We start from the raw sequence: 23,951 nt of genomic DNA, 5'->3' as shown, positions 1-23,951 counted from the left end.
TACAAGCTCTGTTTCAGACTGTGCTCCTGTCGTCTAATAAACCTCTGTTTTACTGGCTGGCTGAGAGTCACGTCTGACTGCGAAGTGGGGGTGCAGGACCCTGTGGCTTCCCCAGGACCCCACTGAGGCGGGCTCGCTGTGGGAAGCGCCCGGAGGGGCAGAGGATGCTGAATGCTCCAAGGAGAGACCCAGGAGGTGAAGCCGTGTGAGCTTCTTTCCCTGCAGACAGTCTGCTCCAAGGGAGAGGAGGCTCCCCAAAGTCCTGCCTGGCTTTGTGGGGAGCTGTTCCAGAGCATCTCCCAGGGACTCTGTGACAACAGGAGAACAGGTTCCCTGTGCCTGACACCTTGCCAATAACAGGCTCCTGGAAGCAGGAATAACAGCAGACGATATCGCTGCAATCTGCAGATCCATTGAGAATACAGTTTGGCATGGTGTGTTTCACTGGTGTGTGCGCCAGCCCCAGCTGTGACCCCCCCAGTGCCAGGCAGTGCACACACACAGCGAGACAGTCCCACCGGCTAACCAAAGGGTGGGAGACAGGGTACAACACAGAAGCAGAAGCTTGGGAATGGAGAGATTAGGTGACTAGCCCATGGGCACACCGGGACTCAGTGGCAGAGCAGGGACTGGGCCCAGGTCTCTCAGCTCTGTTTTAACCATCCCAGTAGCCTTGCAAGACCATCTAGGCCATCAAGGGAGCAGAGATATTCCCCAGGGAGCACTGTGACGTAGCAGGCATTCCTACAGCGTGGGCAGCCCAGATACCCCACTGCGCTCTGCCACCCACCGCCTGGGAATTCGATCCCCGGGGTCACGCAGCAGGACGGTGACAGAGACAGAGACTCTACTGGTGGGACCCCAAGGCCTCCACTGAGCTAGAATAAACCATTGCCCTGCCTGCCAGGCCCTGAGCCCAGCACCCTCTGCCAGGCACCTGGTAAAGTGGGTGTTAACCCCCCACCCCGAGCGAGACCTCAGATCTGCAGGGCTACATTTGTCCCAGCCATGCGCTGGGGAGAGCTGCCCCCGCAGCACAGGGCAGGGGGCAGAGGCCCCAGTTGGGGACACCATCACAGCTCGCCCCTGGGTTAGTCAGCAGGTGATGGGTACCCTGGGCAGCAGGGCAGGCTCAGGGAGAGAGGAGGTGCTCGGTACCAGCGACCGGAGCACATTCTCAGCAGGGGGGGTCTCGTCTTGGCAGCCTGAGACCCCCATGGCCAGCATCCTCTGCCCAGGAAGGCTGGATGCCCCCCTCCAAACCCTACCAGCACCCTCCTGCTCCCTCCACTTTCTCCCAACTTCTCCCAACCCCCTCCTCCTGCCCTCTCCAAATCCCCTCCTGTCTCACCCCTTCCTCCCCCACCTACTCCCTCCATCTGCCCCTATCAACCCCCACCCTGCTGCCCCCTCCAAATCCCCTCCTGTTTCATCCCTTCCTCCCCACTTACTCCCTCCATCTGCCTCTACTCCCACCAACCCCCTCCTCCTGCCCCCCTCCTGAACAACATAAGAACGGCCAGACTGGGTCAGACGAAAGGTCCATCTAGCCCAGTGTCCGGTCTGCCGACAGTGGCCAATGCCAGGTGCCCCAGAGGGAATGAACAGAACAGGGAATCATCAAGTGATCCACTCCGTCGTCCATTCCCAGTTCTGGTAAACAGAGGCTGGAGACACCATCCCTGCCCAGCCTGGCTAATTGCCTTTGATGGACCTGTCCTCCATGAACTTATCTAGTTCTTTGTTGAACCCTGTTCTAGTCTTGGCCTTCATAACATCCTCTGGCAAGGAGTTCCACAGGTTGACTGTGCGTTGTCTGAAAAAATACTTCCTTGTCTTTGTTCCAATCCTGCTGCCTATTAATTTCATTTGGTGACCCCCCAGATCATTTGGTGACCCCCCAGTGTTATGAGAGGGAGTAAATAACACTGCCTTATTTACTTTCACCACACCTGTCATGATTTTATAGACCTCTATCATATCCCCGCCCACCCTTAGTCGTCTCTTTTCCAAGATGAAAAGTTCCAGTTTTATTAATCTCTCCTCATACGGAAGCTGTTCCATATCCCTAATAATTTTTGTTGCCCTTTTCTGAACCTTTTCCAATTCTAATATAATTTTTTTGAGATGGGGTGACCACATCTGCATGCAGGATTCAAGATGTGGATGTACCATTGAGTTATATAGAGACAATATGATATTTTCTGTCTTATTATCTATCCCTTTCCTAATCCTAGAATCAGATTAGGGTTGGAAGGGACCTCAAGAGGGATCTAGTCCCACCCCCTGCTCAAAGCAGGACCAACCCCCAACTAAATCATCCCAGCCAGGGCTTTGTCAAGCTGGGCCCTAAAAACCTCTAAGGAAGGAGATTCCACCACCTCCCTAGGGAACCCATTCCAGTGCTTCACCACCCTCCTAGGGAAATAGTGTTTCCTAATATCCAATCTAGACCTCCCCCACTGCAACTTGAGACCATTACTCCTTGTTCTGTCACCTGGTACCACTGAGAACAGTCTAGATCCATCCTCTTTGGAACCCCCTTTCAGGTAGTTGAAAGCAGCTATCAAATCCCCCCTCTCTCTTCTCTTCTACAGACTAAACAAGCCCAGTTCCCTCAGCCTCTCCTCATAAGTCATGTGCTCCAGCCCCCTAATCATTTTTGTTATTCTCCGCTGAACTCTCTCCAATTTGTCCACATCCTTTCTGTAGTGGGGGGCCCCAAACTGGACACAATACTCCAGATGTGGCCTCACCAATGCCGAATAGAGGGGAATAATCACTTCCCTCAATCTGCTGAAAACGCTCCTACTAATACGGCCCAATATGCCATTAGCCTGCTTGGCAACTGCCAACTCATATCCAGCTTCTCGTCCACTGTAACCCCTAGGTCCTTTTCTGCAGAACTGCTGCCCAGCCACTTGGTCCCTAGTCTGTAGCAGTGAATGGGATTCTTCCATCCTAAGTGCAGGGCTCTGCACTTGTCCTTGTTGAACCTCATCAGGTTTCTTTTGGCCCAAGCCTCTAATTTGTCTAGGTCCCTCTGTATCCTATCCCTGCCCTCCAGTGTATCTACCACTCCTCCCACCTTAGTGTCATCTGCAAACTTGCTGAGGGTGCAGTCCACGCCGTCCTCCAGATCATTAATGACGATACTGAACAAAAGCGGCCCCAGGACCGACCCTTGGGACACTCCGCTTGAAACCGGCTGCCAACTAGACATGGAGCCGTTGGTCACTAGCCATTGAGCCGGATGATCTAGCCAGCTTTCTATCCACCTTATAGTCCATTCACCCAATCCACCTTCTGCTGCCCACTCCAGATCCCCTCCTGCCCACCCCCCCACTACCCACTCCCCTCCTGCCCCTGTCCCCCACTGCCTGCTCCAGATCCCCTCCTGCCCGCCCCCGCCTGCTCCAGATCCCCTTCTGCCCCTGCCCCCCCCGCCTGCTCCAGATCCCCTCCTCCCGCCCCCCCGCCTGCTCCAGATCCCCTTCTGCCCCTGACCCCCCGCCTGCTACAGATCCCCTCCTGCCTGCCCCCCCACTACCCGCTCCCCTCCTGCTCCTGTCCCCCACTGCCTGCTCCAGATCCCCTTCTGCCCCTGCCCCCCCGCCTGCTCCAGATCCCCTTCTGCCCCTGCCCCCCACTGTCTGCTCCAGATCCCTCCTCCCGCCCCCCTGCCTGCTCCAGATCCCCTTCTGCCCCTGTTCCCCCCTGCCTGCTCCAGATCCCCTCCTGCCCGCCCCCCCACTACCCGCTCCCCTCCTGCTCCTGTCCCCCACTGCCTGCTCCAGATCCCCTTCTGCCCCTGCCCCTCTGCCTGCTCCAGATCCCCTTCTGCCCCTGTTCCCCCCTGCCTGCTCCAGATCTCCTCCTCCCGCCCCCCCGCCTGCTCCAGATCCCCTTCTGCCCCTGTTCCCCCCTGCCTGCTCCAGATCCCCTCCTGCCCACCCCCCCGCTACCCACTCCCCTCCTGCCCCTGTCCCCCACTGCCTGCTCCAGATCCCCTTCTGCCCCTGCCCCCCCGCCTGCTCCAGATCCCCTCCTGCCCGCCCCCCCACTACCCGCTCCCCTCCTGCTCCTGTCCCCCACTGCCTGCTCCAGATCCCCTTCTGCCCCTGCCCCCCCGCCTGCTCCAGATCCCCTCCTGCCCGCCCCCCCACTACCCGCTCCCCTCCTGCTCCTGTCCCCCACTGCCTGCTCCAGATCCCCTTCTGCCCCTGTTCCCCCCTGCCTGCTCCAGATCCCCTTCTGCCCCTGCCCCCCCGCCTGCTCCAGATCCCCTTCTGCCCCTGCCCCCCACTGCCTGCTCCAGATCCCTCCTCCCGCCCCCCTGCCTGCTCCAGATCCCCTTCTGCCCCTGTTCCCCCCTGCCTGCTCCAGATCCCCTCCTCCCGCCCCCCCGCCTGCTCCAGATCCCCTTCTGCCCCTGTTCCCCCCTGCCTGCTCCAGATCCCCTCCTCCCGCCCCCCCGCCTGCTCCAGATCCCCTTCTGCCCCTGTTCCCCCCTGCCTGCTCCAGATCCCCTCCTGCCCGCCCCCCGCTACCCGCTCCCCTCCTGCCCCTGTCCCCCACTGCCTGCTCCAGATCCCCTCCTCCCGCTCCCCTGCCTGCTCCAGATCCCCTCCTCCCGCCCCCCCCGCCTGCTCCAGATCCCCTTCTGCCCCTGTTCCCCCCCGCCTGCTCCAGATCCCCTCCTCCCGCCCCCCCAGCCTGCTCCAGATCCCCTCCTGCCCCCACCCCCCGCCTGCTCCAGATCCCCTTCTGCCCCTGTTCCCCCCAGCCTGCTCCAGATCCCCTCCTGCCCCCACCCCCAGCCTGCTCCAGATTCGCTTCTGCCCCCGCCCCCGGGGTGGGACTCGCGCCTGGGTCCCGCCCCGGGTGCCGGCTCCGGCCCGGGCCGCCGCGGTGCAGACAGTGGGGCCATGGCGGGGCCGGGTGGAGGGCGCAGCGCTGCGGGTCTCGCTCTGCGCCGCTGGCTGCAGCCGCTGGCCGGGGCGTCGCGCCCGGAGCCGGCCCGGCAGGGTCGAGCCAGCGCGGCCGGAGCAGCCGCTGCGGTGCCGGGCGAGCAGCAGCTGAAGGGCCCCGAGGAGCTACCGGGACCGGGGCTGCTCCGCTCCCTCTATTGGGGATTCGTGCGCGGCTACCTGCTGCACACGCACCAGCTGCAGGTGCGGGCCGGGCCGGGGGGAAGGCGGGGGCCGGGCACTGGGCAGGCGGGGACCGGGCCGGGCAGGCCGGGGCTGGGCACTAAGCACTTGGGCTGGGCATTGGGCACCGCCTAGGGGGGCTGGACACCGGGCAGGCCGAGAACTGGGCACCGGGCAGACAGGGGCCGAGCACTGGGCACCGGGCACTGGGCAGGCGGGGGCTGGGTACCGAGCACTTGAGGGTCTGGGCACTGGGCACTGCCTGTGGGGGCTGGACACCGGGTAGTTGGGGGTTGGGCACTGGGCACTGGCTGGGGGGGGTTGGACACCGAGCAGTTGAGGGGCTGAGAATTGGGCACCTGGCAGTCGGGGGACTGGGCACTGATCACCAGCTGGGGGGCTGGGTGCAGGAGGTGGGCACCCACAGGGGGGCGCTGGGCACTAGGAGTGGGGCAGCAGGGTGCACACTGTTAGAGGGCTGAGCATTGTGCCCTGTGGGTCTAGGCACTTGGCATTGGGGTTCTAGCGATGGACGGGGACCATGGGTGGCAGTGCCACACCACGTTCTGCCTTCAGGGTGAGGTTTGTCTGGGCAGGAGACACGGGGTCCTCACGGGCTGGATCCAGACTGTCGGATTAACTCCTACAGGCACTTAGGACCCTCCCAAACCTCTCCAGCCCCACTCCCCGTGCCCAGTGCCTTCTCCAACCAGCCTCCTGTGTGCACAGATGATCCACAGGTGCACACTGAGCAGCGAGTGTTTAGAGACCAAACCATTCCCTCCGTGCAGATGATCCACAGGTGCCAGTTGTTGTCAGTGGTGTTGTCAGATGCTACCAGTGTGGTGCTCTGCTCTCTCCTTGTTGGTATCACTCGGCTGAGTGTGTTCCCTCTTGTGCTGCCCCAGCTCTGCGCAGATCGCTGACACAGCAAACCCGAAGAGAACCCCCAATGACCACAGAGTCTAGTAAGGTACGAAGGCACGTCGCCAGGTTTATTGCTGTATTGGATACAGTAGTAGTTCTCCGCAGATTACTTAGTCTACTGAGCATACTACAAATATGTACCCACGGTCAATGGACTCCGCTCAGTCAGTGGTGGGACTTTCCACTGCCCCCTCAGCCGGACAAAGACATCGCCCCAGGGATACATTCTTATACACAGGTGCAAACAAGTTACACATCACTCCTGACGTATTGAGGTACAACCCCTCTACGTAGCAAGGTACAACCCCTCTACTAGTAAGGTGCCGCCTCTCACCTTGTACATGTTGGTTTGAACAAAACAACTCTCTCCATCATATTACCCTTTTGCCCCCGTCATTGGGATGGGTCAACCTGTTCCTTGTTATCTGTGTGGAATGTGCCAGTATGTGAATGTTCTGATCTCTAGTGTTCAGTACCTTTTAGGTACCTATCTTCCTGCAGCATGAGCCCTTTCCTTGCCAGCTTCTGCGAGCAGGGCCTGCCTCTGACTCACAGCTTCACTTTGCTTTATGTTAGCAAAGTCTTGGCCATTATTTTAGTTCAGGCCTCAGGCCTCATAGTGGGCCTTTATCAGGGCCTTCACTTACTCCACCAGTCATTCTCGGGATGTAGGTTAGAAGAGGCCCAGATATTGCAGTGATGGGTTTGGGTAAGAATCAAGTAGCAGTGAGTGCTTGGCCGTAGCAGCGGGGGGTGGCAGAGCACGTGCTATGGGAGTCAGAGGCAGGGTCTAGGAGGTTAGACTTGGTACGCTGGGCACAAGCAAACACACAGTACAGCCAAGCGGAAGTTCATACGTCTGGGGACACGCAGGCCAGGCCAGACAGACAGACAGACTGGGGGAGTCTGTCCCGGGAAAAAGATTTGGATTGGAGGTTGTGGTGAACCTGAGCCCCCCAGGGGGACACTGCGGCCACAAGGGCTGATGTGATCCAGGGCTGCATAAACGGGGGAACCCGAGGAGGAGGAGCAGGGAGGTTATTTTATCTCTGAGTTTGGCACTGGTGCGACGCTGCTGGAATCCTGTGCCTGGTTCTGGTGCTCACCGTTCGGGAAGGCTGGTGATAAATTGGAGAGGGGCAAAGAAGAGCCAGGAGAAGCGTTAGGGCTTGTCTAGACTGGCAGCGCTAAAGCACTTTAGGTGCCTTGTGTGGTCATGGCGCACGAGCGCCACGAGGGGCATGGCTCCCAGCGCTGGGGCATGCGGCGCACGAGCGCCACGAGGGGCCTGGCTCCCAGCGCAGGGGCACGCAGCGTACGAGTGCCATGAGGGGCGTGGCTCCCAGCGCTGGGGCACGCGGCGCACGAGCGCCACGAGGGGCGTGGCTCCCAGCGCTGGGCCACGCGGCGCTCGAAGCCTCCCCCAATCGCCACAAGGGGTGCGGTCCCAGTGCTGGGGCACGCGGCGCTTGAACCCCCACCACGAGGGGCGCAGCTTCCAGCGCTGGGGCACGCAGCGCTCGAACTCTCCTCCCCCAACCGCCACGAGGGGCGCGGCTCCCAGCGCTGGGGCACACGGTGCTCAAACCCCCCCCCCTCCGCCACAAGGGGCGCAGTCCCAGCGCTGGGGCACGCGGCGCTCGAACCCCCACCACCACCACAAGGGGCGCGGTCCCAGCGCTGGGGCGCATGGCGCTCTAACTCCACACCCCCCAGCTGAGTTTTGTACAGGTGGCAGCTCCCCGGCAGAGCTCTGACTGCCAGAGAGGTGCCGCTGCCAGCTGGTGCCTCTGTGGCAGGGAGTCACATTTTGTTTATAAACTGAGGCAGGGTGACTCGATAGAAAAGGCTGATGATTAAATTAAGGATGGGGAAACCATGAGATGAGCCTGTGAAACAGGAATCCCTCTGCTGGGGGTGGGGGATGTTGAGGAGAGCATACAGGAGACGCAGAAGAAATACAGCTGAGCCCTTGGAGCCAAGGTTACATTCAGGAAAGGGAGGTGTAGGTGAAAAGAAGGGGGCAAACCCCAGGGAAAGGCTAGCAGAGGTTCCCACTCTCCCTGTGGTAATTATGTGGCCTCATGACCACAGTATCCACGCATCTCACAAGGGCTAACCGATTTCTCCTCCCAGCCCCTCGATGAGGCAGAGCAGGGCTGGTGTGCCCATTGTACAGATGGGGCACTGAGGCACACATAGACTAAAGGGCAGATTCTCAGAGATATTTAGGCACCTAGTGAGACGGTTTGGTGCTTTGTAACCCCCACTAGATGCCCAGCTGCATCTTTGGGTGCCTAAAAATCGTTGAAACTCTGTCCCTAAGACCCTGGCCTGAGGTCAGACATTCCATGGGGCCAGTAGAACCCACGTCTCTAAGGGCAGCTCCCAATCCACTGCACCAGCCTCTCTCTCTGCTGCATGCTGCAAAAAGAGACCTCTGATAGATGGGAGCATAACCAAGGCGGCCAGTTCTCTGAGACTCCAGCCAACGGTCCCAGGCAGTTGACAAGGACACCCTGGTTGACAGCATGAAAAGCATCAGAGGGGTAGCCATGTTAGTCTGGGTCTGTAAAAGCAGCAAAGAATCCTGTGGCACCTTATAGACTAACAGACGTTTTGGTGCATGAGCTTTCGTGGGTGAATACCCACTTCGTCAGATGCATGTAGTGGAAATTTCCAGGGGCAGGTATATATATGCAAGCAAGTTAGAGATAATGAGGTAGTTCAGTCAGGGAGGATGAGGCCCTGTTCTAGAAGTTGAGGTGTGAAAACCAAGGGAGGAGAAACTGGTTCTGTAATTGGCAAGCCATTTCCAGTCTTTGTTTAATCCTGAGCTGATGGTGTCAAATTTGCAGATGAACTGAAGCTCGGCAGTTTCTCTTTGAAGTCTGGTCCTGAAGTTTTTTTGCTGCAGGATGGCCACCTTAAGATCTGCTATAGTGTGACCAGGGAGGTTGAAGTGCTCTCCTACAGGTTTTTGTATATTGCCATTCCTAATATCTGATTTGTGTCCGTTTATCCTTTTCCGTAGCGACTGTCCAGTTTGGCCGATGTACATAGCAGAGGGGCATTGCTGGCATATCATTGCCCACATATCTACACCAGCGACACCATCACAGGACCTAACCAGATCAGCCACACCATCACCGGTTCATTCACCTGCATGTCCACCAATGTAATGTACGCCATCGTATGCCAGCAATGCCCCTCTGCTATGTACATCGGCCAAACTGGACAGTCGCTACGGAAAAGGATAAACGGACACAAATCAGATATTAGGAGTGGCAATATACAAAAACCTGTAGGAGAACACTTGTTTCTTGGTGTTTGCTTGTAAATGTTCTCCTGTGAGAACTGCAGCTCAGTCGCTGTGGTGGTGTGTTTAGGAAGCCTTCGGGAAAGCAACTAGCTTTTAAACAGAAGTGAAAGCAGGGTTGCCAACGCTCATGATTTTGTCAGGAGTCTCATGAAAATTGTTGTTTTCCTTAAAGTCCCAGCTCATACGTGATGATTTCAGCTTTCGTTTGCAAAGAAAAATGAAGTGTCCAGCCCTCATGGCTGTGGAGAAAGCTTCAAAATATGCACCCTCAAGGCTCCAAAAGCAGAAGGCAAAGAAAAAGAACCCCAAATCTATTATTTTATGTAAGCTCACGATTTTCAAGCAAATATCATAATTTTTGGTGTGCCTGGTTCATGATTTTTTGAACATTTGGGGTTGACAGTTCTGTGACAGTGACTTGAAAGTGTCAGTTTCACTCCTGTTTCAAGTCAGTTTCTATCTAGTCTATAATTTGTAGTGGGGTAACACCCCGCGAACCCCAGGCAGGCGCAGTACAAACTCACGGGGCCTTCCCCTAGGAGGATGTTTCCAAAAGTTAAATGATCGATTCCAAGCTTGGTGAACTGCAAGAAAGTGATAGAAAGTCGGCTTGATTTTTCTACAAGTATTTCAATTGTTGTACTCAAGGATAGGAAGATACATTAACATTTTAAATCTAACCACTGTCTCTTAAGTGACTTGACACAAAGTGTGAGAAGGTGTTAGTAGTATTAGAGCTGAGTGAGTCTTTGTATAGGAATTAGATACAGGACTCCTGTCAGCTCATTTCTAAGTTATCTGCAAAAAAACCCTGGAGTCTTCAGATGCCCAAGTAGCCCCTGGAATCAGGATTGAAGTTGCCCCCTCCCCCCCACCTGGAATGGTGCCCCTGTCCTCAGTCTAGCAGCCGAAGGTCTAACGAGACCCTGTGACTGGAAGATGAAGCTAGACAAATTCAGACTGAAAATAATGAGTAACTTTTTGACAGTGACAGTAACGTACCCAGGGATGTGGTGGGGTCTTCATCACAGGCAATTTTAAAATCAGGACTGGATGTTTCTAAGACATCTGCTGTAATTCAACCAGGAATTAATTCCGAGACGTTCTGCGGCTCAGACTAGCTGATCACAACGATCCCTTCTGCCCTTGGGATCCATGAAGTGTGTCCAGGATCTCCTGGTCTCAGTTCAAAGAGGAATCGGGTTCGGGTTCTGCTCTGTGTCCAATCATCAAATAACCAGCTGGAGAGAAAGAGTCACCTCTCCTTCTCAGGGCACCCTTTAATATTTAGCAGCTGCTAAAGTCCCCCTCACTTAAATGCACACCCGGGCAGGGGGCTGTTTCTCACAGAGAGGAACTGGGGGGAAGGGGATGAAGGAGGAATGCCTTATGTCTCTTTAGCCAGTCATGGCCGTGCTCTGTGCCTCAGTTTCCCTATCTGCAGTGTGGCACAGTATGTATGGCTATTGACTGACTTCTCTTCAAAATGGAATGGCCGAGCCTGTGCTGTTATGAACTCCCGTGCTCTGCTGAATGCCAAAGCACTGACAGGCGGCCCCGCGTCTCTGCCTGGGTAATTGCAACCTATGAGCATGTGGACGAGAGCAGCTCCAGGGACACTCGCCCACAAACACAGTCTGTGACAATCCTGTGCTTCCCCAGGGGCATGTGATGCCGGGGCCAGTAGGGAGATGCCAGGGAATCCAGATGTTTGTTTGAAACAAAAAGGCCTCCTCATAAATCCAACAAAGGAAGCAGTCAGACTCCTTTGGCAGATCCAGGCAACGCTGAAAGCTAGCAGCTGGCAATGCCCTTGAAAACCGGACTGGTGTGATGAAATTGTTGGTTATCTGAGGAGCTGATTGTCTCCTGGATTGCAGCTGGCCACTCTGTGGGTAGAGACCAGGCGGCTGGGACCACCTTCACTTTGCATTTCCAGGTGTCCCCATGGGTGCTGCTTTTTTAAAGTGAAATGCTCACTTTGCATTTTGTAGCGTCCTAGACCCATAGGGTTGTCAGCTACTCCAGCGGTTTTCCAGACGATTTTCCCCCTTTCAGGGGGCTGATTTGTCTTGTGCATCCCCAATTTCACCTCACTTAAAAATTACCTGCTTCCTTTGGTATTTTTATGTCTGATTTTATATCACAGCACACACTGTTCCTGAGAAATGGCCGCCTTGCTCATTTTTATTCGTAGAATTATAAATCAATTGGAATATAAATACTGTCCTTACATTTCAGTGTATAGTATACAGAGCAGTATAAACAGGCCATTGTATGAAATGTTAGTTTGTACTGACTCAGCTAGTGTTTTTTATGTAGCCTGTCGTAAAACCAAGCAGATCTCTAGATGAGTTGATGTACTTCCTGGAAGACCTCTATGTACCCCCAGTTGAGAACCCTGCCCTAGTCTAACCCCCTGCCAAGATGCAGGATTTGGTGGTCTCTTTCCAGGCTTTACAAAAGGGAGGGGGTCTGAGTGAGTGAGAGAGAGAGAGAGAGAGAGAACTTGAAAAGGGAATGTTCTTTCCAAACACTTTCAAAACTTATTAGTGGTGGATGTGGTCAAAACTTTAACTGCAGCTTAACAAAGTTTTTTGCCTGGGAATTTCCTTGGTTGTATTTTTTTAATAAGATGGTAACAACAGCCATAGTGGGTCAGACCAATGGTCTGCCTAGCCCATTATCCTGTCTTCTGACAGTGGTTGATACCAGATGCTCCAGAGGGAATGATCAGAACAGGGTGATTGAGTGATCCTTCCGCTGTCGTCCAGTCCAAGCATCTGCCAGTCAGAGGTTTAAGGGCGCCCAGAGCGTGGGGTTGCCTCCCCAGCCACCATAGCCAGTGGTGGACCTTTCCTCTATGAACTTATCTAACTCTTGGGGGCGGGGGTTAACCCAGTTATAGTTTTGGCCTTCGCAACATCCCCTGGCAAAGCCAGGAGCCTGTAAGAGGCTGGGTGCATTTCTATGTGAGATACAGATGGAGGTGTAACTAGAGAGCAATTAGTTACTAAGTTATAAGAATCTGGCCCGAGGCCTTGACATTTCTGGCCATCCCAGTTGCTTTGTTGAGAGCACACAACATAATGAGACCATGCAAACTGTAACAAGCAGAGTCAGGCTTTATGCTGTCCGCCTCCGGTGCGGCGTTCAGCCAAGCAGCTATTCTACCCGTTCATTGTCAAAGTGAAATAATCGCTCTTCCCAGCAGGTTCCCAGCCTTTCCTCTGAATTCACTGACGTTGCTAGGTTGCTTTTCAAGTTGGAGCTTAATGGTGAAATGCCTTTGACCAGGGCTTAGCGCAGAGGGTGATTCTGCAGGTTAAACAGACTCTACTCAGTAAGCATCTGGTTCCGCAAGTCTTTGCTCAGCCAGGGAGTCATCCCTCAGGCATGAACTCCAAGAGCCCACTTGTGAGTAAGGATGGCTCCCCGCTGGAAATGCAGATGTGCCTCAGGGGCCTCGGCGTGTTTGCTGCCAGTCCTGGGACAGGGGAACGTAGTTACTAAAGCCAGCAAGCGAAAGCCCATCTGAACGCTCTCGAGGTGGGGAAGCGTAACTGATGGAGAATGGCAAACACCTACGCCTGTGTCTAGGCTGATGACCTTCTTCCTTTTGCTCCTGTGACGTAGCTCCAGGATTATTGTTCTGTGCATTTGCAAGGTGCCCATCCTGGCTTCTCCCTAGAAAAAGGAACCAGGGCTAGTATAGCCAGAGAGGGGGGAAACTTTCTGCACATGAGCCCTGAAGAGAGAGGCTGGTTTTTGGAATATGTTGCAACTTTGCTTTGTTCTGAGGAAGCAGCAATAACAGACGGTGGTGCCATAACTGCCCTTATCTGTGCCAGTGGGATCTAGGTCACAGCCTGCCGGTCACTTCACTCTCCTGCAAACTAACCAGCCGAGAGGGGAAATACCCAACACTGCAAAGCAAAGATAAAGGGCATTTTCATGCTTTTACTCAGCGTAGCCTTGATCCTGTAGTGGGCTCAGGGGGCCACATGCATAGGATTGGGGCCCTAGATAGAGAGAGCATCAGGGACTGTGGCCCAGATCCTCAAAGGTATTTAGGAACCTGACTCCCACTGAACCCATCTTTCCCTGCTTCAGTCCAACCACAATGACCTGTAGTGTGAACACGGCCGCTGCCACATTGGCTCAGACCCCAGATCCACCTAGTTACGGGCCCCATCTCCGACAGTGTTCAGAGCGAGGTGCCAGAACCCCCTAGTGACAAGTCTGGAATAACTGGCCTCAGTCAGAGGTTGGCTCAGGGCTCGATGCAGGAGAATCTCTGTCGAATCCCGCCAGGCGTCATTGGGAACGTGCTTATTGCCCGGATTGGTTCAGAAGTCCTGCAAGGCTCTCCACCTCTGTGGTGGCTAGCGGCAGTGAGTGTGCAGCCCTGATCCACCTGGTGTGGCGAGAGCTTTCCTGACTGCTCTGAGGTGGCGAATGTTCCTCGTTCTTCCGTTCGGAAGGAGTGTCTGCAGCAGCACCTGATCTGCCGCCTCTCTGCCCTTCATTATTTCATACACCTCTGTCCCCATCTCTGCTTGCTTCCCCTCCAGGTGAACTCTCCTAACTGGTCAAGTCACTCTCCGTGTGGAAATCTCTTCTTCCACTAATGGCTTTGGCTCTTTCTCTCTGTTCTCTGGGGTGGTTTTCTCTGCGATGCGATGCACGTGGTGTCTGGGTGCGGCTGCCCCACTGGCTTAGACAATGGTGCAAGAGAATTCTCCGTAATTATTCCCCTCCCGTTCCTTATGCAGCTGAACGGCTTGGTTGCTTTTTTAACCGCAGTTGTGCAGTGAGCAGAGGTCTCCAGGGCACAGTCTGCAGTGCTGCCCGGGTCCCTTTCGTGAGTCGATACAGTCCGTTTCGGCCCCGCGCAGCGTGTGAGTAGTGTGCATTTCCCCTGCAGGTGCAGGGCTTTGCATTCATTTCAGCTGCTGGCGTCTTTCCCGTTCACCCAATTTAATCTGCTCTCTCTGTCCCTGACTCACCTAAATACCTAAATGTCATCTGCAAATTGTGCTCCCTCCCTCCCCACCTCCCAGTGCAGTTTGTTAATAAATATATTAGCACGGGACATGGATAGAGCCTGATGGGTCCCTCCGGGACCCTGGCGCTGGGACGGGAATGGACCATTTCATGCTGTTCTTTGCTCTCTGACTCCTGGCCTGGTTTTGTGCCACGACAATACTTTGCCACTCGCTCCAGGACATTTTTGCTTCTCTTGTAGCTACTTGTATGAGACCTTGTCAGAGGCCTTTTGGGATCTAGATACATTGTGTCACCTGATCTCCTTTTTCTGTTCCTTATTCATCATGGCCAAAACTGTAAGAGATCAGCAAGGCGCGGTTTGGCTTTGCAGATCTGGGCCGGGCTGAGCCGCTCCAAGCAGGATCTTTCGGTGATTTGTTGAGTTGTTTTTAATTCCCCTTTCAGCCAACATGCCGGATATAAACTGGAATCCCCCAGTCGCCCCGAGAGCCTTTTTACACGGTAGCGACGGCGTTTGTAGCTTTCCAGGGCTCTGGGACCAGGGCCGTTGTTAGGGAGAGACTATGGGGTTTTGGCCCCTTGTCCTAGAGCTCCTTTAAATCTCTTGGGTGGCCCACTTGGACGTGCTGCCAGGTGACTCATGCCCGCTGCCTTCTCCTGTCACCTCCATCTCAGAGAGCGCCTAGGCGTTGTTACCAGCAAAAGGCAGACTCTGGGTAGGACCCTCTGGAATTGGAGGTTCTCGGTGGTAACATTCAGTTATGCTGCCCCACTCCCAGAACAAAATGCAGCCTCTCAGGAATGGGAGTAGCCCGGTGCCCAGGGACATTGAATTTTACCATGGGCTGCAGGGAGGTTTCTGGCTGGCGTGCTGGAGCATGGCGAGGTAAAGCCTCTTCTCCCCGACCATCACTGTGGTGTCTGGTTACTCCCGCCCTGGGGCTGGATTGGAAGGGGCAGCCCAGCAGTGCAGACTACGTGCTCCGGGGGGGCTGGCGGGCCGGTCGGGGCCAACCTGCTGTCATGAATTGCAGGTGATGTTCCGGAAGGATTACGGCCCCATGTGGAAATCCACCTTTGGGAAGTACAAGAACGTGAACATTGGGAGCCCGGAGCTCCTGGAGCAGCTGCTGAGGCAGGAGGGGAAATACCCCATGAGGAGTGACATGGCCCTGTGGAAGGAGCATCGGGATACCAGGCAGCTGCCCTACGGCCCGTTCACCGAGTGAGTCCAATGAACAAGGCTTTAGCTGTCCTGGCGGCATCCCTGAGCGGTGCTGCAGTGCAAACATCGGGTGGGCTCCCAGATCAATACTGGGCCGGAGTCCTGAGCAGCTGTGTATGATATAATGGCCTGCAGTAGGCAGGAGGTGAGACTAATTGAGCTAATGGTCCCTTCGGATCCTCTAGGCCGGCCTGTGGGCCGATGCCAGGCCCTGAGATCTCTCTGATGCAGTTGAGGAGGGCAGCAAACCTGGTATCAGACAGATTGAGAAACGCGGCTCCAGGAAGCCGAGCGATTCCCTTGTGGGGTAGCAAGAGCAGTGCCATTTGCACACCTGCCTTTGCTCCGTCGCGACGCTCACCACAGCCTGCCAAAGCCGTACAGAGAATCAAGGCCCAGTGTGCAAGGGACGGGCAGGATTAACGGGTCGAGGCTGACCTGCTTTTCCCCACGTGTGTCATTTCCCTTGTGGGGAACTCCCGCTGGGCTGGCTACAAGGCCTCTCCATCAAAAGGCAGGTGATGATTGTGATTAGAGAATCCAGATCCACTGCAAAAAACCCACACGATGGGAGCGTTTTACTGTGTCGGCCCAGATTTTCCTCCATTTTCTTTTGGAATGAAATGCTTGGAGCCAGCGTGTTAATTTGGGGGGGGTACGCGGCCCATTCTCCCACACCTCGGCCTTGCAGAGTGACAGAACGCTTTCCCTTCCAGCGGAAAGGCAGGTTTCCGAAAAACATTTTGCTTCTAAATTGTTGGTCGGCGAGCAGGAAATTGAGGCGAAGTTGAGGGTTGGGCCGAAAGGTTTTGGTGCTGGGGCAACATGGGAGTTTCTGTTGAAATTCTCATCACAGATCATTTCCGGTAATGGTGGCTGGGTCCCGCTAGTGACCGCGGCTCTGTGGCCTTGAGCTGCTGTTGGGCCCAGGGGCTGTAGCTGGGGAGGGTCAGAACCCCAGATGGGGTCAGACCGGTGTTACGGCAGCAGGGAAGTGGAGGGACAGAGGCACTGGGGTTTGCCCAGGACACCTCCCCCCCGGGGGGGCCCTTCTGGAATAACCGGTCCGCAGGATGTTTCCCTCCGTTCCCAAGAGTCTGTGGTTGGGTCATGCCCTGGAGCAGGGGGTTTAGCGCCTCCCCTGGCACTGTGGGGGCACGTGGCAGGGTCTGTCCAGGTGAGGCTAGGTGGGCCCGGTGTCACATTTGGCTGCTGCTTGAGGCAGCCGGATGAGGAGCAGGGGCCACGCAGCTGGAATTGGGGGGAGGCTCTGCCTTGGGAAGGAAAGCGACCCCCAGTGTCACAGGGGAGTTCCTGGCCTTCCCTTCATCTCTTGGCTCTTCCCTGCCAGCCCAGCATGTCCCGGGGGGCGGCTCGGTGTCCTGCTCCCAGCTGCCCCTCGGCGTGGGCGGGCGCTGAGCCATCTCCTGCCTTTCCTCCAGGGAAGGGGAACGCTGGTACCGCCTGCGCCAGGTCCTCAACCAGCGCATGCTGAAGCCGTCGGAGGCCATGCTGTACGCGGGGGCCATCAACGAGGTGGTGTCGGACCTGATGGCCCGGCTGCAGGCGGAGAGGGTGGGGAGCCCCTCGGGGGTCCTGGTAGAGGACGTGGCCAACCTGCTGTACAGATTCGCCCTGGAAGGTAGGTGGGGAGGGAGCGGCTCGGGGGGAGGGGGTGGGGGCTCGGGTCCCCATGGGCCATTGCACACTGCCCCCTAGTGCATCCAGACAGACATGCTGCTTCCCTGGAGCCCCCTTCCCCAGGGCCCCCCGGGCTTGTGCCCCTCGCCCTGTCCATGTTCGGGGCCCGCAGCAGCCGCTCTCCTCTCCATCCCACCAGGCATCTCCTACATCCTCTTTGAGACCCGCATCGGGTGCCTGGAGCGGGAGATCCCTGCAGAGACGCGGCGCTTCATCGACGCCATCGGCCTCATGCTGAAGAATTCCGTCTACGCCACCGTCATGCCGCAGTGGAGCCGGAAGCTGCTGCCCTTCTGGAGGCGCTACCTGGAGAACTGGGACACCATCTTTGCCTTCGGTCTGTGCCCAGGGCGGGGAGCCGGGGTCAGACACGTGAGCCGGGCCAGGCACCACCCTAGCATCGCTGGGACGGTACCCAGGACTGGGAGCCACATCCCCACCCTCTGCCACTCAGCTCCCTGAAACCAGGTCCTGGCTACCAGATCTCCCAGCCCCCAGCCTCTGTATGCAGGCTAGTGACAGACCCCCCCCAAGTCCGCCCCTGGCACTGGGGCAAGCTGTGTGCAGGGACAGGGTCCACACAGCTTGGTGGGCACCAGCCAGGATCGAGTCCTTGTACCCACACAGGCAGTGAAGCATATTTATAGTGGAACAACTGGACGCTGATTAGCAAAGGCTACACTGAGTGCAGATAAGAAATGGAAACAGAACCGGTTCTGGGTGTAAATCGCAGGCCTGGGTCGACACTGCTGCTTCGGGGTCTCTGCTCACCCCTCTCCCTGGGACCAAGGGGTGCAGGGATGCCGGCTGCAGCTCAGAGGTGCAGCAGAACAATTCGCACAGGGAGACCAATCTGTTCTGGGGTGCACGGGCCAGGGCCCCTGCCCCCTCACTGTCAGTCCTGGGGGGCAACAAGGATCCACTCGATCTCATCATAAGAGCGGCCAGACTGGGTCAGACCAAGGTCCATCCAGCCCAGTATCTGTCTGCCGACAGTGGCCAATGCCAGGTGCCCCAGAGGGATTGAACAGAACAGGCAATGATCAAGTGATCTCTCTCCTGCCATCCATCTCCACGCTCTGACACACAGAGGCTAGGGACACCATTCCTTACCCATCCTGGCTAATAGCCATTAATGGACTTAGCCACCATGAATTTATCCAGTTCTCTTTTAAACCCTGTTATAGTCCAGCCTTCACAACCTCCTCAGGCAAGGAGTTCCACAGGTTGACTGTGTGCTGTGTGAAGAAGAACTTCCTTTTATTTGTTTTAAACCTGCTGCCCATTAATTTCATCTGGTGGCCCCTAGTTCCTATATTATGGGAACAAGTAAATAACTTTTCCTTATTCACTTTCTCCACATCACTCATGATTTTAGAGACCTCTGTCATATCCCCCCTTAGTCTCCTCTTTTCCATCGAGTTACTGCAATCCTGCCCTGGGCTTGGTGCCGTCTCCGCCTGGCTCCACTGCACTCAGGGAGCCCCTCAAGTACCCACTGGCAGAGGTGGCAGCACGGAGCTGGGGGGAGAGTGAAATCGCCCGGCCAGCCCCTGCAGTGGATTCCTGGCCCATCCCTTTGGGGGAGGGACTCCATGATCCCCCCATGCCCCGGTCTCTGGTGCTATAGCCCTGGCCTGGCTGGCAGTTCCACTGACCCACCCTTGACAGTGGATCACCTGGCAGGGAGATGCTCTGCCCGCGAGTGCACGTCTCTTGGCACACGCGGGAGGGGCTCTCTGGGGAGCCCTGTTCCTTTGGGGGAGTGGTGGGCCCTTCCGAGTTGTGGGTCGCTGTGGGATCCAGCCAGAGACTGTGAAGGGTCTGGGGAGAGCCCAGGCAGTGAGCTCGTAGCTGGGCATCACCTGGGCTTGTGACCTCATCACTTTGTGAGCAGCCCTTGACGGTCCCAGGGCCCCTTCCCCCACCTCCATCTCTGCACAGGATCCAGCTTATCTGGACCCACAGTGATCCCCTTCCCCATGTGACGGTCCAGCACCCCCCCGCCAGGCCAGGTCTGACCCATCTCGACTCTCTGGCCCTGCAGGCAAGAAGCTGATTGACAGGAAGATGGAGGAGCTGGAGGGGCATCTGGAGCGAGGCGAGCAGGTGTCGGGCTACCTGAGTTACCTGCTGGCCAGCGGCAGGCTGACGCCAGAGGAGGTGTACGGCAGCGTGGCAGAGCTGCTGCTGGCCGGCGTGGACACGGTAAGACGGCACGGCTGTGACACCTGGATCCGTCAGGCCCAGGGGCTGTTTGAATGGGGGGATCTGAGGGGACGGACAGGGCAGGCCCCCCAAGGGCAAATGTGGTGGGTCCAAAGGGAGCACACTGGGTAACTGTGGACTCTGTGGCCGTAGAGCTAGTGGGTAGAGCAGCAGACTGGCCTTGGTTCCATTCCTAGCTTGCTACGGCCTTGCTGGGTGAGTCACAGCCCCTCTGGGCCTCAGTTTCCCCCTCTGCCTTTTTCTGGTCTATTTAGATGGTGAGCTGTTTAGGGCAGGAGCTGTTTCTGGGTGGCGCCCGACACGACGGGGCCCCCATCTCCGTAGGGGTCTGAGCAGCAGCTGGCACGACGGGGCCCCCGTCTCCGTAGGGGTCCGGGTGGCACCCAGTGCGACGGGGCCCCCATCTGTGTCCTGGTCTGGGCAACGCCTGGCAGAGTTGGCACTAACATAGCATAACCAACTGGGGGGTTTCTGGGCTCGCAGTCCCTGCCATGCAGAGCCGGATTACGCTGAGCTCAGTGCTACCGAAGGCTTTGCTTGGGGGGAGTCCTGCTGCTACTGGCTCTGAGAGGAGCAGGGCAGGGGGCTGGATCAGGCAGCGTGGGGCACTCCTGGGAAGCCGTGCAGGGCCGCCCTGTACGTCACAGCCTGCTCCTGCTTCTCCTCCCTGTGACCTCACCCCGGCTCTGCTCTCGCCCCTCCCAGACTTCCAACACCTTGTCCTGGGCCCTCTACCACCTGGCCAGGGCCCCAGAGATCCAGATCTCCCTGTACCAGGAGGTGAACAGTGTCGTGCCCAGGGAGCAAATCCCCAGCGCCGAGGACCTGGCCAAGATGCCGCTGCTTCGGGCCATTATCAAGGAAACACTCAGGTACGTCCCCGGCTCTCTGCAGGGCCTGGCCCGAGAGGGTCCCCCCTTGGCAGAACCCCCAGCCCCCACACGTTGGCATCTCTGGGTGGGTGGGGCAGTATGCATGAAGGGAGGGTGACATGGGGGCACCTCACTAACCGCACTTAGCACCCACGTCCCAGGGAGATGGCCCTGTGCTGGTGTGACTCAGAGCCCGGAACTGGCCCAAACATCCCATCAGGGCATTCGCCAGCACAGAAGGATGGGCCAGCAGCCAGGGCACCGGCTCCAACTCAGCTCTCACAGACGCCCTGTGTCCCTCGGACTCTGTGCCTCAGTTTTCATCTGTGCAATGGGATAATGGCTCTGCGTGGGGGGGTGCCATGTGCCCCATCCCACGCCATAGCCCTGTCTCTTCTCCCTGCCCGGCAGGCTGTACCCCGTGGTCCCCACCAATGCCAGGGTCATTGTGGAGAACGATGTGGTCATTGGAGGCTATCACTTCCCGAAGAACGTGAGTGGGTGTCTCTGCTCCGCTCCCCGGCCCCCGGGGCTCAGGCTGTCGCTGCGGGGCCCAGAGGAGGAGCTGGAGGAGCTAGATGTACCATGTGAAGGCAGCACAAAACCAACTACCCCTTGGGCACAGCAAATCAGCTCTGCTTGGAAGGGAACCAGCCTAAAGTAGGGGGTGGTGGAGCCCAAGGCTGGGCTAGCAGGGGCTGCAGGTTGGGAGTGAGGGGCACCGGCAGAGCTGAGGGGGGAGGGGAGCCCAGAGCTGGGCTACCAGGGGGCTGCGGGTTGGGATTGAGGGGCGCTGGCAGAGCTGAGGTGGTGGAGCCCAGGGCTCGGCTAGCAGGGGCTGCGGGTCGGGAGTGAGGGGTACCAGCAGAGCTGTGGGGGGGAGCCCAGAGCAGGGCTACCAGGGGGCTGTGGGTTGGGAGTGAGGAGCAGTGGCAGGGCTGTGGGGCAGAGCCCAGGGCCTAGAGGTCCCGAACAAGGGGTGCTGGTAACTAAGCACCCTCCAGGCCCAGATCTAGCCAGCGCCCCCAGGACTCTGGTCCCTCACTTGCCTGTGGCCGCCAAGGGGAGCGGCATGTTGCCAGGGCCACAGGTCTCACCTCCTTTGTGTTCGGCTCCATCAGACTCTCTTCGTCCTGGCTCACTACGCGATGGCGCACGACCAGAGCAGCTTCCCGGAGCCCGAGCGCTTCCTGCCCCAGCGCTGGCTCCGGGGCCACGGCTCGGCCCACCACCCCTTCAGCTCCATCCCCTTCGGCTACGGGGTCCGCGGCTGCCTGGGCCGGCGCATCGCCGAGCTGGAGATGCACCTGGCTCTGGCCAGGGTGAGTGGGGACCCCCGCGGGGCCAGCGGTTGGACAGGGGGAATTGGCCACGGCCCGCGGGACAGGGAGCTCCGAGGGCCGGAGCTGCAGACACTCCCCCATCGGAGAGATGTGCCGCCCCCAGGTCTCAGGGATGCTACATGACTCTACGCCCCAAGAGGGGGAGCTCAGTGTCCCCCCACCCTGCAGGAGCCCCCTGCCCCAGTCACGGCACGAGCCCCTCCCCCACAGGGCCCGTGTGCACAACCACCAGGGGCGAATACACCCGGGGGGGCAGAAGGGGACTGGGACTCTGTGCTCTGGGGCACTGGAGAGACAAGCCGTCTCCGTCTCCTTGCAGATCGCCCGGACGTTCGAGCTGCGGCCAGACCCCCAGGGCACGGAGGTGACGTCTGTCTCTCGCATTGTCCTGGTGCCCAACAAGCCCATCAACCTGCAGTTCATTGCCCGGCAGCCGGGCCCCTGAGCGCGCCCCCCCCGCATTGCACCTCCCACGCTCTGGCCAGGGCACCGTGTGAGTCCTCCCCTTGCCTGGGCCTTCCGGGCAGGACAGGTCTGCCCTGGGCCCAGCTTGCTCCCCGTCAGGCCCGGGTGATGGCAGGTGCCCACAGGTCAGGCTGGCGGAGGTGGGGCAGCCGTGGGGTCTCAGTGTTGCTGGAATCAGGGGGTGTTCCTGGGCCCGTTGCTCTCCAGTGTTACGGGGTGTTGAACAGGGTCTGGGGTTTGCCTGCGTGGCACCGGGCACCCTGGCCAACACCCCGGTCGCCTCTCACTGACGAGCCAGGAGCAGCGGCGCCAGGCCCGGCATGGGCAGGGTTAAGTCAGGCATGACTGGGACCAGGAAGGAAAAGGCACCGGGGGTGACTCTCGGCTGACCCCGAGGAGTGGTCAGTGGAGAGCGGCTGTCAGCCCGGGGGGGCTGGAATACGCCTGGCGCTGGCAGAGGCAGCCATGGCCACTGGGTCCCTCTGCTCAGCGTGACGAAGGCCGGGGGCCTCCAGTCTCCTTTGGAGGACTCAGCTGGCAGCGATGGGGGGCCTACCCCCCCTCAATGCTCTGTCTGCCCATTAGGCCTAACTGCCCCACACCAAATATCTGGCCCCCTCAGGGTGTGTTCACCAGGCCTGAGCTCCCCCGGCCCAGCGGTCCCAGCAGGAGGCAGTTTGCAGGGACTAGTCTGGCCCGTCTTCCTGTGCCCAGCAAGGGCTGAGCTTGCACTGGGGGTATGTCGGTGGGCCTGGTCAGCACCCCAGCTCCCAGGGATGGGTCAGGGCCTCCTGCTTCGGGATGGGGGGGCTCCCTAGGGGGGGGCTCCCCTTTAACCATGAAAGCACCGAGCCAGAGGTGCCACTGCTCCACTCCAAAGAGCAAACCCAGTATCTCCTCCTCGGTGTCATTTGACCTCCCCGCAGCAGCAGCGACCCTCACACCGCCCCGAAGAGCAGCTTGCCCCCCTCTCCCTCGTCCTGATCTCCCCCTGCCCTGGGCGGGGGGGAGGGGAGTGCAGGGCTGGGCGGAGGGTGGGGTTGGGGGTTTGCCCCAGGCAGAAGTCCCAATGTGTCCCTGCTGCTCTAGCACCACCTAGGCCCTCCCCGACTGTCATAAACATACAGCTCCAGGGAGCATAAAATCCCCCGTTTGCCTGTAAGGGGTTCAGAAGCTCAAATAACCTGGTTGGCCCCTGACCGAAAGGACCAATAAGGGGAGAAGATACTTTCAAAGCTGGGGGGGGGGGGGTGTTGTTTGTGCCTCTTTGTTGTTCTCTCTCAGCCAGAGAGGGACCAGGGCAGGAAAAATCCTCCTAAAACCCTGCCTGAAATAAGATCACAGACATTGAAGTAAGGCAAGGAAATGTGTTACATTATCTTCTGCTTTAGCTTGTGAATTTTCCCTGTGCTCAGAGGAAGGTTTATTCCTGGTTTGTGTAACTTTAACATTTTGCCTAGAGAGGAACCTTCTGTGTTTTCAGTCTTATCACCCTGTCAAATTACCTTCCAGCCTGATTTCACAGAGGTGCTGCTTTTACTTTTCTCTTTATTTTAAAGTTCTGCTTTTACAAACCTGAGTGGTTTTCAGTGTCCTACAAACCAGGCTCTGCTCTGTGCTCACCTTGGTTACCTAGTGGTTGGTATATTATTCTCAAGCCTCCCCAGGAAAGGGGGTGAAGGGGTTTGGGGGGATATTTGGGGA

The 23,951-nt window shown here is 57.7% G+C and overlaps 1 protein-coding gene across 1 annotated transcript; it reads left to right on the top strand.

The window, feature by feature from the left end:
• The first annotated feature begins 4,928 nt into the window (after positions 1–4,928).
• Positions 4,929–23,051, top strand: LOC127030381 (sterol 26-hydroxylase, mitochondrial). Its single transcript, XM_050916735.1, has 9 exons — positions 4,929–5,174; positions 15,447–15,637; positions 17,080–17,279; positions 17,478–17,675; positions 19,386–19,546; positions 20,273–20,439; positions 20,851–20,932; positions 21,561–21,761; positions 22,102–23,051. The coding sequence occupies exons 1-9, from the start codon at positions 4,929–4,931 to the stop codon at positions 22,225–22,227; spliced, it is 1,572 nt and encodes a 523-aa protein (XP_050772692.1). The 3' UTR covers positions 22,228–23,051.
• The last annotated feature ends 900 nt before the right edge of the window (positions 23,052–23,951 follow it).

The sequence above is a fragment of the Gopherus flavomarginatus genome, chromosome 10 (assembly GCF_025201925.1).
Source record: "Gopherus flavomarginatus isolate rGopFla2 chromosome 10, rGopFla2.mat.asm, whole genome shotgun sequence".
Lineage (NCBI taxonomy): Eukaryota > Metazoa > Chordata > Testudines > Testudinidae > Gopherus > Gopherus flavomarginatus.
Note: the sequence above shows the minus strand (reverse complement) of the source record. Positions and strands in the feature narration are given on the sequence as shown.